The 15967-nt window shown below is 37.8% G+C and overlaps 2 protein-coding genes across 2 annotated transcripts; both read right to left on the reverse strand.

Annotated features, from left to right (window-relative positions):
* Positions 1 to 3876: 3876 nt before the first annotated feature.
* LOC134618421 (solute carrier family 26 member 9-like) lies at positions 3877 to 9649 on the reverse strand. The gene is made up of 20 exons (XM_063463804.1): positions 9525 to 9649; positions 9177 to 9316; positions 8941 to 9051; positions 8619 to 8794; positions 8352 to 8516; positions 8112 to 8264; positions 7900 to 7982; positions 7658 to 7805; positions 7459 to 7572; positions 7261 to 7338; positions 7060 to 7155; positions 6860 to 6966; positions 6703 to 6772; positions 6527 to 6619; positions 6299 to 6436; positions 5899 to 6150; positions 5306 to 5360; positions 4803 to 4939; positions 3997 to 4056; positions 3877 to 3888 (listed from the first exon to the last, which is right to left on the reverse strand). Exons 1-20 carry the CDS (start codon positions 9647 to 9649, stop codon positions 3877 to 3879), a joined length of 2313 nt encoding a protein of 770 aa, XP_063319874.1.
* A 2394-nt stretch (positions 9650 to 12043) lies between these two features.
* Positions 12044 to 15475, reverse strand: slc48a1a (solute carrier family 48 member 1a). The gene is made up of 3 exons (XM_063465183.1): positions 14776 to 15475; positions 14063 to 14230; positions 12044 to 13925 (listed from the first exon to the last, which is right to left on the reverse strand). Exons 1-3 carry the CDS (start codon positions 14903 to 14905, stop codon positions 13789 to 13791), a joined length of 435 nt encoding a protein of 144 aa, XP_063321253.1. The 5' UTR covers positions 14906 to 15475; the 3' UTR covers positions 12044 to 13788.
* Positions 15476 to 15967: the final 492 nt, after the last annotated feature.

Consider the following 15967-nt stretch of genomic DNA (forward strand, 5'->3'; position numbering starts at 1 on the left):
TAATACCAGATATCACTGGTCACATTTGCTCTTTGCAACTCTGGAAACAAACCCTGTCCAAAGACAATTTGCTGACATTACACAATCAAGATTTATGATGCCCCAGCTTAAAACTAGTTTGTTAATGATGCAGAACAGATCCCCAAACACAGGCCTGTAAAATGCATATGCAAAGCACCAACTGCTGTCAATTGATCAATGTCAGACAACAATTATTTAAATTTACAGAAGTGATATGCTTTTTCTCCATCATCCTCATTTCCTCAGATGAGGCTCACAAGCCCACATCCAATTTGCACAACAGTCTTTGGCTTCCTGGGTCTTTATCCAAGCGCTCCAATTTTAAATCTGATTTTGAAAGGTCAGAGCTAAATATTTTCTCGGGGAAGGCGCTTCATAAAAGCATGCGAGCGCTAAATGACAAGGTCCCATAACTCAATGAGAAGATACCCTCTGACACCATGCAATTAGTCTCAATAGTATGAAACCACTGGGCGTGTAAACAAATTTAATACATAAATCTCTTGGTCTCAGATTTCTAAAAGGAACCTTGTTAATTAAACCATCATGGTCAATGAATGTGCAAGGGGTGTAAAATTAATTTTTATGTGAACTTGCTATTACAGGATTAAGAAGCTAGTCCATTATAACAGCATCTCATTTGAAAAGGGATTTAGCTGGAGGTATTTCATAGTTCAATGTAATCATCGTTTGACCTCCAGAAAGGTTTGGTTTTTTCTACCTATTGCTTCATTGATAAAGAGTAATTATGGAGTAATGTCACAGTATCAAGGGGGTCAGATTGAAAACAGAAGTAGTCCAAAGTCTGTTGTTCAATTTGAATACGTTAGAAAGGAATAAAATATGATGCTAACTGTAAAGTTGTAACAACACCAAATAAGAATAAACAGTTGCCCAGAATTCATGGGTGGATGCATAGATGATGTGAACCAGTGGCTTGGGGGTGTTACAGTATTTTAATCCCTCGGGATTAATAAAGTATATTGATTGATTGATTGATTGATTCACTCTGAACAATTCACAAAAAGCTGCAACCACACGATTTCAAAAGCACTTTGCTATGACTGACATGTTTCTGTGATCCATATATTTATTGCATACATTATTTACTGTATTTTGTTGCTTTTGTTTTTTACAGTATGGAAGCATATCTACATTAATATTGCAATTAATGTTGAGCAAACTGCAATATTATACAAATCAAAAGATTCTCCTAAAGTGCAAGAAACTACTGTGTATTACGTCACCTAGTGTTTTTAAGCTAGGCCTGCTTTACACACAAACATGTGTATAGGCCTACAGTATTGTTACTGTACAGTAATTTAATGCTCAGTAATGACCACTGAAATTTGACAATGTTACTGCAAATAACTCGTTTCATTTCATCGTTCAATCATTTATTTTTGAGATAAAAATAAAAACAACACAAATGAACTAACATATTTAACTAAAAATACAAAGTAAATTGATTTAGGCCAACAATCAATATTATCAACATTTCTTTGCACAGGCAAGAGTAAGTAATGTAGATCCTTACTAAGTTTGGGATTTCTACATGAATGTGAGGGACTTGTCTTAACAGAGTGTTGTTTTTGTATTGCAATGAAAGACATCTTGATTCATACCAATAACTAATAACTTTCATAATATAACTGAAACTCAAAAACGTAACATTTATAAAAAATAAAAAATAAATTAAAAAAAAACATTAAAAACTGGAAATTAATTGAAAGTGACTGAAATTAAATACTACAGTCATTTGAAAAAGAACATTTTCAAAGGACTTTATGAAGTCCTCACCAATACTGGAGTTATAGGAATTAAGAGGAGCAATCAGGTACTGCTAATCAAATGCATTTGATTAACTGATGGTCAGTAAGTGTGACTGCCTCTATAAAAGAATACATTTTGGCTGTTTATTGGTTTATTCAGGTGTACGTTAACACAATGCCACAGTCTGCATGTCCTAAATTTAAAGTCAAACCATTCAATGTTCAAAGAAAATGAAAAAAAACATACCAAGACCTCAGTGAGCATGTTAAATGTTGAAGTTAATGACAGCACCATTAGAAAAAAAAACTGAGCATGTATGTTTTGGAAAGGTTGACAGATAAGACTTGAGTAGATATGTTTGACCACAATGCAGAGAGAACCAGAGAACCACGTCTGGTAAACCAAACATAGTATATCAGCACAAATGGTAAATGGACTGGTTCTTATATAGGGATTTCGACTCTATCTGAGCACTCATAGCACTTTATACAGCTAATTAATTCGCCCAATCACACAAGCACTTTTTTATGAGCTGTTAAGTGCTCACTATCTAATATTCACACACATTCACACTCTGATGGATGCATCGGAGAGCAACATGGGGTTAGTATCTTGCCCAAGGATATTTGGCATGCAGACTGGAGGAGCCTGGGATCGAACCATCAACCTTCCGGTTAGTAGCTGACCTGCTCTACCACCCCAAACAACCCACAGCCAAACAACCCATACCAACTGTCAAGGGGGGTGGAGGGGTGATGATTTGGGAGCCTTGCTGTCACTGAGCTGAACTCCTCTGCATTTCAAAGGACTGCACAGACTCCTTTGAAAACTTTTTTTCTAATGAGTTATCACATGTACATAATAAAAACTGCTATACTGGCTAAAGTTAGTACAACAAATGAATATAGTGGTCTATTAGCTTTTGGTAGTGTTGTGTATGGAAAATTAAAAATGACAGAGAGATTGCCTTTTCTTATACAGTACATTGAAACATTTATAGTCAAGAAAAGTAGGACAATAATAGCTCATAACCATATGTCAAACAATAGTCAAACTAATTCTTTCAATCAAAATATCCCTCTAATTTAAATCAAATCAAGTCCACACAGGCAGCCTGAAAACAATGAGGCAGAGAAGAAAGAGAAGTGTAAGCTGCAGGTGATGAATTAAACACAAACACACACAGACACTTACATGCATTAAGCGATGAAAGACTTTCCCAAGGCTCCAAATTAAAGCTGATGGCCATAGAAACCTTGTAATCACTTGTGGTGCCAATTTGCTGCAGAGACGAAGGGGAGCAGAGGAGCAGATGTGTGCCAGAATACCTTAGGATGATTTCTTAATAGCTTTATAAATCCATTCATGCATCACAGGCATACCAACACCACTGACAGCCTGCTGCTAGACTAGACACCACAGGCCTTTAAGCACCTGCTACACAAACACAAGTTATCTGGCCCACACATTTCTCTTTCTTACAGCTTATACTGGCGCAAGAGGCAACAATTAAGAGTGTTATTTGGTTGTTGTAGCTCAATTCTGCCTTATGGACAATTATGAAGACTCTGGTGCTTAACAGAGTTTGCAACAACAAAGCCATGAAACTGCTGATACTATGTAATCTTCCTTTCACTTATGTTTAGCCTTTTGCAGTTCCTTACCTCCACAGGGGCTTAGCCAGACTGCTCAGCTAGTTGTAGCTCACAGCTGTGGCCATGCACACTCTCATTTAATTACAGGAGCACTTCTGTATGACTGCGCAGTCAGCAGTTCACTCCTCAGTTATTGTAAAAGGTAGGCAAACTGAGCCCCAGAGTTCCCTTCATTATCTGCTCAGCACTTGCTTGTTGCTGGTGTCTCTTGCGCTAGTACGTGCTACCCCCTGCCAGTGACGTGAAGTACTGGTTACTGCCCCTGATTACTGATCAAGGTAGAACATTTGAAAATTTTAGATAGTCGGATAAAAGATGAAAGCTTAAGCAGAGGACGGATTTTGGCAAGAACGCATTTCATAAATTGCAGAATAATCTCAAGATTATTGACAATATCTTCAGTATGTTTCTTCTGCTCTTGTTCACTTCAAAACATTTCCTGCAAAAGTAAAGTGACTCTTAGACACAGAATGTTCGCTTCAGGATTAATAATAAGTAGGTGACTCTGTCATTTTGTATCAGGTTGTGCAAACAAATGTCAGTGTACCTGTTCCAGATCCTTCTCCTCATTAATGTTAAAATCAAGTCCCTGTTTTGCTCCCTGGGCCTGCAGCCAACAACATTTCACATATTTTAGTTAAACAGGCTTGTACACAATGTGATTCTATTAATACTGACACAACATGCAGTAAGACAGTTGGCATACAATGCAATCTCCTTTAACTGTGTGAAAGCAGTTACTCCAAAGTGCTCTTCAAAGACCTAGACTTTTGCATCACAGAACTAAAGTATACTTTAAAATCATTTGTTATCCATGCTAAGTAATATTTTTTTTTATCAGTAACCAATTTTTAGGGAGCTATTTTACTTTCTATTTAGAAATGTACCACATAATCTATTTTATTAATCTTCTGAATTAAAAAAATATTAACAATTTTCTACCTTTTCACCTATAATAATTTGCTATTGTCTTCCATGGTGTGTATGTCATGTTAGATTAATAAAAAGGCTGCTCTAGCTCATGTGACAATGAGAAACAATATGAGAGACTAAATCAGATACAGAGCATACAACATGTGCCGTGACCTTGGTGTAACGTACAGCTTTGTTTGTTGTGGCGCTTACTCTGTCACAAAACCCTATGATATTTCTGTTTACCTTTGCTGAACCAGATAAGGTGACAAAAGCTGTACTAAGAAGAGGAATTTTTCACTTAAGAAAAAAAAGTATTTTTCTCCTCTGTTTAATCTGTCCCCATATCCCTAACCTTAGAGGGTTTAAACAGCATGTGTTTGTATGTGATGTTTTGAAAAGGATTTGTCTGATAAGGTTATTTTATGCAGAGAGGCCTACCTTTGAGTAGACTTCCCTCTCTCCAGAGGTCTGCTGAGCAAACAGAATGGCATCATGAACAGAAAGAAAGAGATTACTGCGGGCAATATTGCCATCTTCAAAAGCTCCCCCGGCCTCCAGTTCTTCATACACCTGGGCTGCAAGTAAGGCAACTAATATTATACAGGGACAAAGACATTGTTAAACGTAGTGATTTTGCCTAACGCGCCTGTAGTATTGTAATTACAATTCTCTAAGGCAGGAGAGAAACAAGAGAAGATTTGTGGCTTTAAAGTAATCAAGCATGATAAACTACAGTCACTGTGGATCTTCCCTTTATCTCGCTGGGAAATTGAGGTTACCTGCACAAAATGATAAGCAATGTCTAACTTGTTTTCCTCTGACAGAGCTCTTCACAGAGCTAATGGACTCAGTGCTTTATGAATGATTAGGTCTTTGTTGCCATGCCAACTGTACAGATGAGCCAACAGGTGTGAACAAATGCAGGTAATTTAAGATTTTACCTTGAACGTTAGCCAGGTACAGTTTAATGCCCAGCATCGTGTAGCCCGAGTTCATCTGCGTGGAAAATGAAAGAAAGAAAACCTGTCATGGACATGTATATACATGAACTTACAACGAAACCCAATTATTAATGCTCTCATAAAAAGGCTCGGCTGAACAGCATCTGGCTAACTGAAAATGAAATATTTGAAGAAAAAAAATAAGGCATCCTTTCATGATTCAAAAATGTGTTCAACGCAGGTTAGAAGCTCTCTTTTTCTATTTGGACATGTCTCTTACACTTTAACTGCCTCAGTCTCTTTGATATGGGAATATCAAAATGAGAAATTCTCTGAAATTATAATTTGTGTTAATTAACTTAGCTGTTAGACATCCGTTTTATATTATTAAACATAATCAAACCCCTTTCAAAAAACATTTGCTGCCAATTTAAACTATTTTCCAATCTAAAATAACTGCATCTTTAATCTTTTGTGGTTACTTTCTGCACCATAAAACAAAATTTAAAACATTTAGTGTACTTATATTACATTATATTAATCCTATATTATATTAATCCTGATTCTGTTAGCACAGGAGAGAACTTTATAACCTTTATCAATGCTTTTATGCCCATCAGGTCTATGAAGCAGACCCCCGCCAGGTCGAGGATTAGGGTGTGGAAGGGCACTGGCTGAGACTCCAGGGTGAGAACAGGGGGACTGGATGGCTCTTGGTCAGGCAACTGCTCACCCAGTTCAATGTCATTACAGTGGAAGTTGACATAGCTTGTAGGAAGTTCAACATTGTTGGCACTGCCATCGTTCATATCAAAGTCATTTTGCAGTTCAAGCTGAGATATGGTCTAGATTTACAGGAAATAAATACAGAAAGGTACAGAAAGGTCACAAGTTGTATTTTCAGTGAATCACCTTTAACTCAGTGGGATATATATCAACAGTTGGATGGCCCATAAATTACATGTGTCAGATGTCATATGAACTTGATCCTACCTGAGCTTTCATGTTAACCAAAGAGCTGGGTTTCCGCCTTCTTGACGTTTTGTCCTTATCTTGTTTCACTTTTTCCTTCTGTTCTTTGTCCAAGAACTTCTGCCTGGCCAGGATAAGTTTGCCAGGGTCCAGCCCAGTCTAGGTATAAAAATACTATATAAACATCTACATGTCACATGAACACATGGCCAACCTTGCCTGACAGGAAAAGTGGCCATTTTGTCTTACCTTTTTGATGACTCTCTGGCGAAATATTTCCACATTTGCAAAGTAGATTGGTGAGCAATAGTTTACTATTTTCACACCTGTTACTGACATGACCTGTGGAGTTGTTACAAAAAAATGAGATGCAATTCACCCTAAGTAATTTCTAATGGTAAAAAAATTATATATACTTAATATACCTTGCTGTACATCTTTGGATTTCTGTAGATATCTGTATCCTTAATTTGAACAATTGTTGAACCATTGCGACTGTAAGGAAAACATAGTTATAAAAAACTAAAACAGTAGAGCTCATTTTTGGTTCAAATGTACTACGTGTTCATACAGTTTACTCACAACTGTGTCTTGAATATAACTACCAGGATGGAAAAACTCACTCCAATAGCAACACCATAAGGCAAGCTTAGAAAGAATGTGGCCAAGAATGACACAACCCACACACACTAAAAGAGAAGAGACAATAAGACGTGAAAAAATATAGGAAAAAAGAACCCACTGCATTATGCTTCAATATCATATCAAATGATTTAAATTACACAGTCCAGTTTGCTCTTCTTCCATAGGTAAAAGGGATCAGAGAGCTGTAGGAGTGTGTTCTTCAGGTTTACTGCAATCAACGCTCCAAGCACTGACTTGGGAAACAAAGATAACTGAAGTTATTTAATATGACTCAGTTGTTCTCTTACGTCTGTATGTTTTGTATGATATTTCAGGTTCACACTGTTATGTCCACTTACTTTTGGGAGTGGCTTTAGATAGATTCCCAGGGCGAGCATGGTGACCATTACTACTAGCATTACACACAGACTGGCAAACTACAAGAGAGCAGTAGTGCAGTAGTTAGGGGCTTTGGTAAACATTTACTGTATTTATAGTATATACTAAATTTTCCTCAGTAGGTTCTTGGTTATAATTTGAGTATGATCCGCACTCACTTGTGAGGTTCCTCCAGCACTGTCAACAGCCAGCGTTACAGACAGAGCACAGCAGATCACATGGATCTTAAAGAAAGACCCAAGGAAATTGCTGCAGCCTAGAGCCAACATTTCCTATTCAAAAAGACCATTTCAGTGTTGACAAAAGTGAAGTAAAACACACTTCTTACATTTTTAAGAGAGATGCAGTTTTTCAAACCTGGTTGGGATTCACATCATAGCCATGCTTAGCTGCCAGTGTCCTGCCCATTGCTAAGTTGATGACGTATCCGACAATAGCCAGAGAGAAAGCTGTGCTCAACATGTCTTCCCACTGACTCACTGTTGGGAGGATTGGTGCAGGAAATCTAGAAAACAGAGACAAGAAACAAATCAGAGTTAAACATTCTTTAATGACTTTCATGAATAACAGTAGGACAAAAAAGCTGATGTCTGCTTTACCCCAGAGGAATATTGCCCACAATGTCCATGTGGTAGATCTCAGGAAGATGCAGCGGACCTGAGATGGCTGTGGCCACCACCACCTGTGTAAAACAGGAACAGAAATCACACTATATTTTATTATATACTGTTAATTATCTTATGTGCACCCAGAAAAACATCTGTGCAACAGCTATCTCAAATATCTAAAAGAAAAAATTTTAACTACTTACGACGATGATCTCAATAGGAATAGGGAAAGGAAGTTTATGACGAAAGTGGAAACCTAGTTCTTTCACCACAATCAAAACTGCACTGCTGACCAAAGCAAAGACTAAGGAGGCTATATTGGTATCAGGAAGGCCCAATATTATATCCTTGAGAGTCTGTTTGGAAAGAAATTATTTTCAGCAAATCATAATTTTGCAAAGTATCCGATTATATTTTTCTTTAATAATGAATGGGTAACTTACATATATAACAGCCAGCGGACCACTGTAAGATGGCACTGTGATGCCAAAGATGTACTTGAGCACTGAAATTAAGATTTGCAGTCCTGCAGCAGTCATGAAGCCTCTGACAAACGATTCGGACAGATAGATGGCTACAAACCCAAACTGCATGAAGCCAAGACCAATCTGTACAGACATAAATCATACTCAGTGTGCCACCTTTAAACTATATCCCATATTGCTTTCAGATTTTACCTTAAAAGACTGAGCTTTTAGTGGTATAAGTACCTGTATGATTGCAGTAAGACAGGCCAGAGTACCAGATATAGCCAGACGAACTTCATTCATCTTGTCAGTGTCCACTACTGTGGCATTAAGAGTGGCATTGAAATGACTGAAATCCGACTCAGGGGCTAGCCTAAGACACACGATTCCCACCATAATGCTGAGAACAGCAAAAGTACCTAGACATAGAGAGCAGGGTGTCACATCTATTTTCCTTGCCATATTGCAAAGCGGGCAAAGTCAGGCTCAGTGCAGCACCATGCAGCTCTGGTAACTTATCACTGTCATCATACAAAATTGCTGTAGATAAATCATTCTGATTTACCTGGGACCATCTGGTGAGCAGTGCCCATGAAGAAATATGGGATGAGGGGGAAGAAAGAGGAATAGAGACCATTGACAGGAGGAAGATTTGCAAGGAGGGCAAAAGCCATGCCTGGAAAGAAAAGAAGCTGTCAAATAAATAATAAAAAATAACACAAAAACTGTTATCCACTCCACCAGCTAGCATCAGTCAAAGGCTGTTATACAGAGTCATCTGAGAGTAGAAGATTGACTGACCTTGGGGAACCTGAATGGTGCCGGCGCTGACCCCACTGATGACATCACACAGCAGGTTTTCTTTTACTTTGTACTTGGGAAGCCAGCTTAGGACTGGCAGATGTTTAAGTAGCAAGCCTTTGAGCCTGGGTACAGAACATCTGACACACACAAAAAAAAAGCTGTCTTAGAAGATCTCTGGTTTTCTGCCTGTTCCTTTATAAAAGTCTATAACACACATGTAAACTTGAGTTCTAGTTATGTATCCCCTTGCTAGTTGAATATAATACAGAGGCTTATCAGAAGAGTTTGTGTGAGAGAAAAGCACGTTGGTCATATTGACTGTGGAGTAAGATTGCAGTTCGGTACCTGAAGAGTTTCTTCACTTTTTCTCCAACGGGGAACTGTCGACTCTTTTTGTCAAATTCTCTGTCAAAGTCAGGGAGGTTATATGCCGGCCTGTCAATCACATAACGTGGGCTTTCCTGCTGCATGGCTACAACATAACAAAATATATTAAGCAGGCAGAAATTTTATGCAATGTCTTCAACGTGAAATTTAACACATTAATATAGTCAGTCATTTGGTGTCTTTTTTGTTGAAATTTGTCGTTAATTCATGAAAGTATCCATAAAAACTCAACAGCATACCTGAAACATCATATATTATAGACTTTATACTTCACCTTTCCCGATACTAAACCTGGCCCATACTTTAAGTGTAAGGTCCTTATCTAACCTTGATGAATGAAAGATCAGCCAAAACTTCACGGGACTAATAAAATGTTTGATCTACACTGGGTAAATAAAAGATCATGCACAAGTTTATTCAGTCCTCAGTAATCCTTTTCTCCATGCAGCAGAAAAACTGATGTTATTTTTCACCAGAATGACAATACAATAAATTATGAATACACAGATACTTTTACTTTTTATATTAAACAGATGATCCAACAGCTGTCAGTTGTAATTGTTGTTACATTGTTATGAACTGTTAAACACTAAACAGGAAGAGAAGATTTTAAAGAAATAAAGCTAAAAAGAGATATAACTGCATTAAGAAAATGAAATTAGATTTAGCCTTTCTGTCTGATAAATAAATCTCCAAAATGGCAATAGTGTGTGTATTAATATATCTTATCAATATCACAACCTAGGGATATTACATTTCATCTCTTACATATAACCTGTTAATGTAAATAAGCGATTCCTAACAACTGGTGTATGCCTGTAGTGTGACTGATTGCAGCTGACTAAAATGCCGTGTGTAAAGGCAAACACAATTAGACAGATGTTAAAGCTCAACATAAAAAAAGAACTTTTGTTGTACAATGTTAAATAAAAAACAGAAATTTTAAGACACTGCACTTACTTTTGCCTTGCTTACTCTTGAACCACGTCTGCAGATGTTTGACTCAAATGAGACTTGTTTGATTACTTTTGAAGTAATGCTAAAGACCTTCTACACCTGCTGGGTGGAGCTTAAAAAGATAAAGCCTGGTGCATGCACGCTTACTGTGAAATACACTGCTCAAAAAATTAAAGAAACACTTTCAAACACATAATGAAATCACAAGGATGCCACATCATTTAATGAAAATTATCATTATCAAACCATAGATGGCTGAATTCAAAGACAACAACAAAAATCAAAGGGAAAAAATAATACAGCATGTAAGTCCATTATGCTGAATTTTCATTGTAGCAACTCAAAATTGTATTCAGATTTATGTAAAGGCCCAAGATATGCATACGTGACAATGTCAGGGGATGCTCCTAGTGAGACCATGGATGGTGTCTTCTGGGGATCTCCTCCCATATCTGGAACAGATGACTAAGCTACTGGGCAGTCTGAGGTAGCATCGAATGGACCAAAACATAATGTCCCAGAGCTGTTTTACTGGATTTCAGCCAGGCGTGTGTGGGGGGCAGTTAGCTGTTTCAGTTCCTTTATCTTTCAGGAACTGCCTGCATACTCCTGCCACATGAGGCCAAGCACTGCCTAGCCAGTAGAGCTCTGTCCGTCCCTCCACCATCAAACCAGTCATGCTGAACAATGTTACCGGAAAAATAATGTTCTCCACGGCATCTCCTGACCTTTTAACATCTGGTCTCATCTATAAAAAGTACAGGAACCAGTGCTGGACTTCCCAGTTCCGGTAATATTTGGCAATATACCAATCAGGCTCCACAGTGTCAGGCAGTGAGCACAGGGACCACTAGAGGGCGTTGGGCCTTCAAGCCACCCTCATGAAGCCTGTGCCTCATTGTTTGGTCTGAAATATACACACCAGTGGCCTGCTGGAGGTAATTTCATAGGGCTGCAGCAGTGCTCATCCTGTTTCTCCTTGCACAAAGAATCAGATACCGGTCTTGCTAATGAGTTAAAGGCCTTCTACTGCCCAGTCCAGCTCTCCTAGAGTAACTGCCTGTCTCTTGCATTCTCCTCCATGCTTTGGAGACTTCCCTAACAAAGCATTCTAGCAATTACACACACTGATGTGCTGTCCTGGAAGAGTTGGACTACCTGTGCCGACTCATGATACCAGTAATGACGCTTACTCTAGCAAAATGCAAAACCAGTGAAAAAGTCATCAGAAGAGATGAGGACGGAAAAAATGTCAGTGGCTTCCATCTATAAAAACATTCCTGTTTTAAGGCTTGTCTCATTGTTGAATTTCACTAAAACAAATTAAATAAAACTGCCTAACAATCCCTCTGCTACTTAACTGACCACATCAATATCCCAGAAATTTAACTGACTTGATGGTATACTCTGACTGAAGTGTTCCTTTAATTTATTGAGCAGTGTAGTTAAATTGGTTAAACTGCTGATTGTCGAATGTGCCGTTTCATCAGTGCGCTACCGAGCAAGGACACAAGATGTAATTACCAATAAATGTATTTTAATAGGTTCAGTTTCTATATACATGTAGCATCCTGATATTCATACTTATCAACAGAAACACACAAACAAAAATACAACTTTACATGTTTTATGGGAAAAGGGTAGACATAAGATAGAGCTGGAACTAAACCAATTACAAACCAGTTTAATTTGGCGTATACAAGTAGTCCTAACTGCAAAAAATGATACATATAAACACCTTCTTTTCACAAAAAAAGGGTGAGACAGAGATGACAATGTGTAACACATGATTTTGTCCCATTGTATTAGAATTTGTGTGCAAAACAATGGCATCAATATCATAGACTAAAGTGCAATTATATAGTAGTTCCATTTGTGTTTTCTCTAAAAGAGGAATGTCAGAATTCAGATAACCTCTCGACATAAAAAGAAAGTCTCCCTCTGGTGGAACAAAAAGAAAAGCACAAACTTCACATGAAGGCATCGCCTTCAAGAATGACAGAACAATTGAGCACTTCTTCCTTTCTTACAGAAGCATGAATGCTCTTAACATTTCACATGACAGAAAGCTTTCGATGAGAACACAAAACTTTATATCTGCAGCTAAATTTCCAAAAACATCGTTCAACGAATAAATTGACAATGAGAGAAATGTTATGAGAACCAGTCATTTTCCAAACAAAAACTGTGAAAAGCTGAGAGTACTGTTTGTGAATGGTGACAGTAGTAAAATGCTGCAAGTACTGGTGATATGTGGCTACATGTAGCAACATGTACATGGACTTGTAGGGGAAAATATAAAGAAGTGAGTGTACATATTTTTCATGAGTCGGTATAAAACCAATGCCGCAGAGGATTTTCATCAAAAAGTAGGATGCACATAAAACATATTTAACTCATCTAAGACAGACATTTGTATCTGTACACAGAAGTGAAGGTGAACAAGTTTCAGTTAAGTTTATATAAACAAAACGTTCTCGATAATGTTGCCATTTTTGTTAGTACACTGCAACAGCTTGATCTTTGTAGTAATGCTTCACACATAATGTTTAGTCGTGATACTAAAATAACAAGCGCTAATAGCAATAGCAGAGTAGTGCAGCAGAATAAAGAACTTGGTATTGAACAGTGGTATTGGTATTGTCTAGCAAATCCTGGACTATAATGACTATAAAACACTTCTCAAACATTAAGTCGGTGACTATCAGGAGATATGAGTATTCTGCAGTTGAGTGCTGACTGTTTGAGAGCTAATTTGGATGAAAACAATCACTCGCTGTCAAGCTAGTATAACTTTTAAGGTAAATGGTTTTAATTTTGGTTTCAATTTTATGGTTGAATATTTTAACTTTCATTTGAAACACTAATCACTGGATTAAAAGCCTGTTATGGAGGGGATTTTCCTTTTACACTAACTGTTTAAAAATGAAACAATCCAAAGCTGTAGCTGTTTAAAACCACCTGCACGTCTCAAATGTCCTCCACAAATTCATTCAAAAGCAGCTGACGTTTTCAGAGGTTTACAATTTCTACAGGACTGTAACAAGTAGGCCATTAAAAGTGGGAGAACAGGTTATAATGCAAATACAGAGCTTGTTAAGCAAGTGCAGCAAATGCAGCACTATGTGATAAAAGTCTGATGATTTTTTTTTTTAATGTAGCCATGTCTGCTTTTCCTCTTCTTTATTATAAAAGCTCATTGTCCATCTCCTGCTGGCAGCCTAAAACCACTTAAGTCCACCAAAGTCTTTAAAATGAGTACTAACTAAAAATCACTGAGGATGCTGATGTCCGCAAACTCCTGGCGGTATCTGTATGAGTACAAGGCCAAGAGGAAAGACCATTTGAGGGTCAGAAAGCTCCACACACAGGAGAGGTAGAAGCTCTTCGGGTCAGTGAAAGCTGTGGGACAGAAAAAACAAGGTGGTTACTACCAGAGTTAGGAGAATTTGAATTGTCAGTCACTTATTTTAACATAAATGAACAACAATACAAAATTAATTAAAAAAAAAAAACAGGAACAGAAAAGACAAGATTACATTGCTTCTGTGTAATGGCCAGAGTTAGGAAGATAATAAAAGCAGCCACAGCCAAAACTGAGAAGAATACTCCAACAGCGATGAAGAATCTAAGACCCTTGAGCCAGGTTCGCCAGTAGTCCTGACGGTACATGATGTGTGTGATGAGAGTCCAGAGCGCTAAAACTCCTGTCAAGACAGAAAAACACAGATTTCTACTGAGTATGATAACACTCCAGCCTGAAGACTACAGAAAACCACCACGTGACAGTAATTTATGAAAATTACAGTGTTGTAATAGAATGTAATAGACTACTCACATACAAAACAAGAAAAGACTACTATTTTAGAAATTTTCTGCAAAAAAAAATGTTTTAAAATAAAAATTACATGGTATTCAGAAATGCAAGTAAATCACTTAAATTACTCAATTATTAAAGTTAATTAAAAAAGAACGATACTGTTTTTCTACTTGAAAGATAAATAATTATAATTTAGCATTAAAAATATTACAAATTAAAAAAAATCATAATGTACCAATACTGCGTTGTATTTTATAAAGATTTCAGTGACTGACTGAATTTTAAAAGAGTCGTTAATGATTATGGCGCTTAACTGTCCAGGCCTACATCGCGATTAGGATGCCTGACCTGGCTAAATGCGTCGATATCCCGTGATAAAGTCATTAACTGTTTGCAGTGTTTTTAGTTAATGCTATATGTGTTTCAACATACCTGACAGGCCTCCCATAGCCGCCGTCCATGGTTGTTTATATGCGATATTCCAGACCAAGAAAGCCGAAAGTCCAAACACAGTACCAACAGTAGCATATCCTATTTTAATGTATATGTTGGTGACTCCCATGTTGGAATATTGCTACTGTTAGCCAATGCTGGTACCGTCGTCTGAGATAAAGGCGTATTTTTTCCCTCAAAACAAACTATTATTAGGTTAAACCACAGCTTACTGCCACATTATGCAATAACGCAAGCTACAGGAAAAGGACAAGATGAATTTCCCCCCCGCTAAAGAGGACCCAGGGAGAGACCGACGGCTATCCCTGCTAGCAAAACTCTATTTCGAAATAAAGATCAGCCACTTCATGTGCCTTGTACGTAATACAAAGACGCAAACGGCGTTAAGATTTCCAGCTAGCAAGCAACAAAATAACAGCAGACGAGTTTATCCGATATGCGCCGCAAAGATGTTAAGCTACCATCGAGACAACAAAACCACCCCGAAGCGCTGTCTCTTCAGCCGCAGAGGAAATATTTATTTCAGTAAAAAACTTTCGTTATTGGTCTTTACCTACCACTCACTGTTACACAACACAGGAGATGCAAATAGTTCAGGGTAAAAAACGAATTTCTATGCTGTGTTTACAAAAATTTACCATGCATTTAGCTATCACCTCCCCTTTAAATATCTTTGTACAGAGGAAACCCCCTTCTCACCGACACACCGCCCCTAGTGGAGCAAAGAGAAACAGCATTTCTCTTAGACTCCTCTAATTGAGCTTTGTAGAATTAAATGTGCTGTGCAAAGTTGTAGGCACTGAAAACAATATAGCAATTTCTTAATTTTTTATTTGTTTATTAATTTCGAGCCTTTAGTGCTTGTGTGCACTCTCTGGGGTTTTTGGCAGGTGGCTTGTTTTGAGTACCTTTGCACAACTATTTTGCAAATTTAAAGAGCTTTAATGTATTATAATTTAACAAATGTCAGGGGTGATTTATGAAAGAAGGACAAAACCAAGAGTGAAATGGAGGGTTTACAAGATGACAGTGAGACCTGCAATGATGTATGGTTTGGAGCCCTTGGCACTAACAAAAAGACAGGAGGCTAAGCTGGAGGGTGCAGAGCTCAGGTTCAACAGTTTCTGGACAAAGTGAGGGAGGCAAGGCTGAGATGGGTTGGACATGTGCA

Source organism: Pelmatolapia mariae, linkage group LG20 (assembly GCF_036321145.2).
Source record: "Pelmatolapia mariae isolate MD_Pm_ZW linkage group LG20, Pm_UMD_F_2, whole genome shotgun sequence".
NCBI lineage: Eukaryota > Metazoa > Chordata > Actinopteri > Cichliformes > Cichlidae > Pelmatolapia > Pelmatolapia mariae.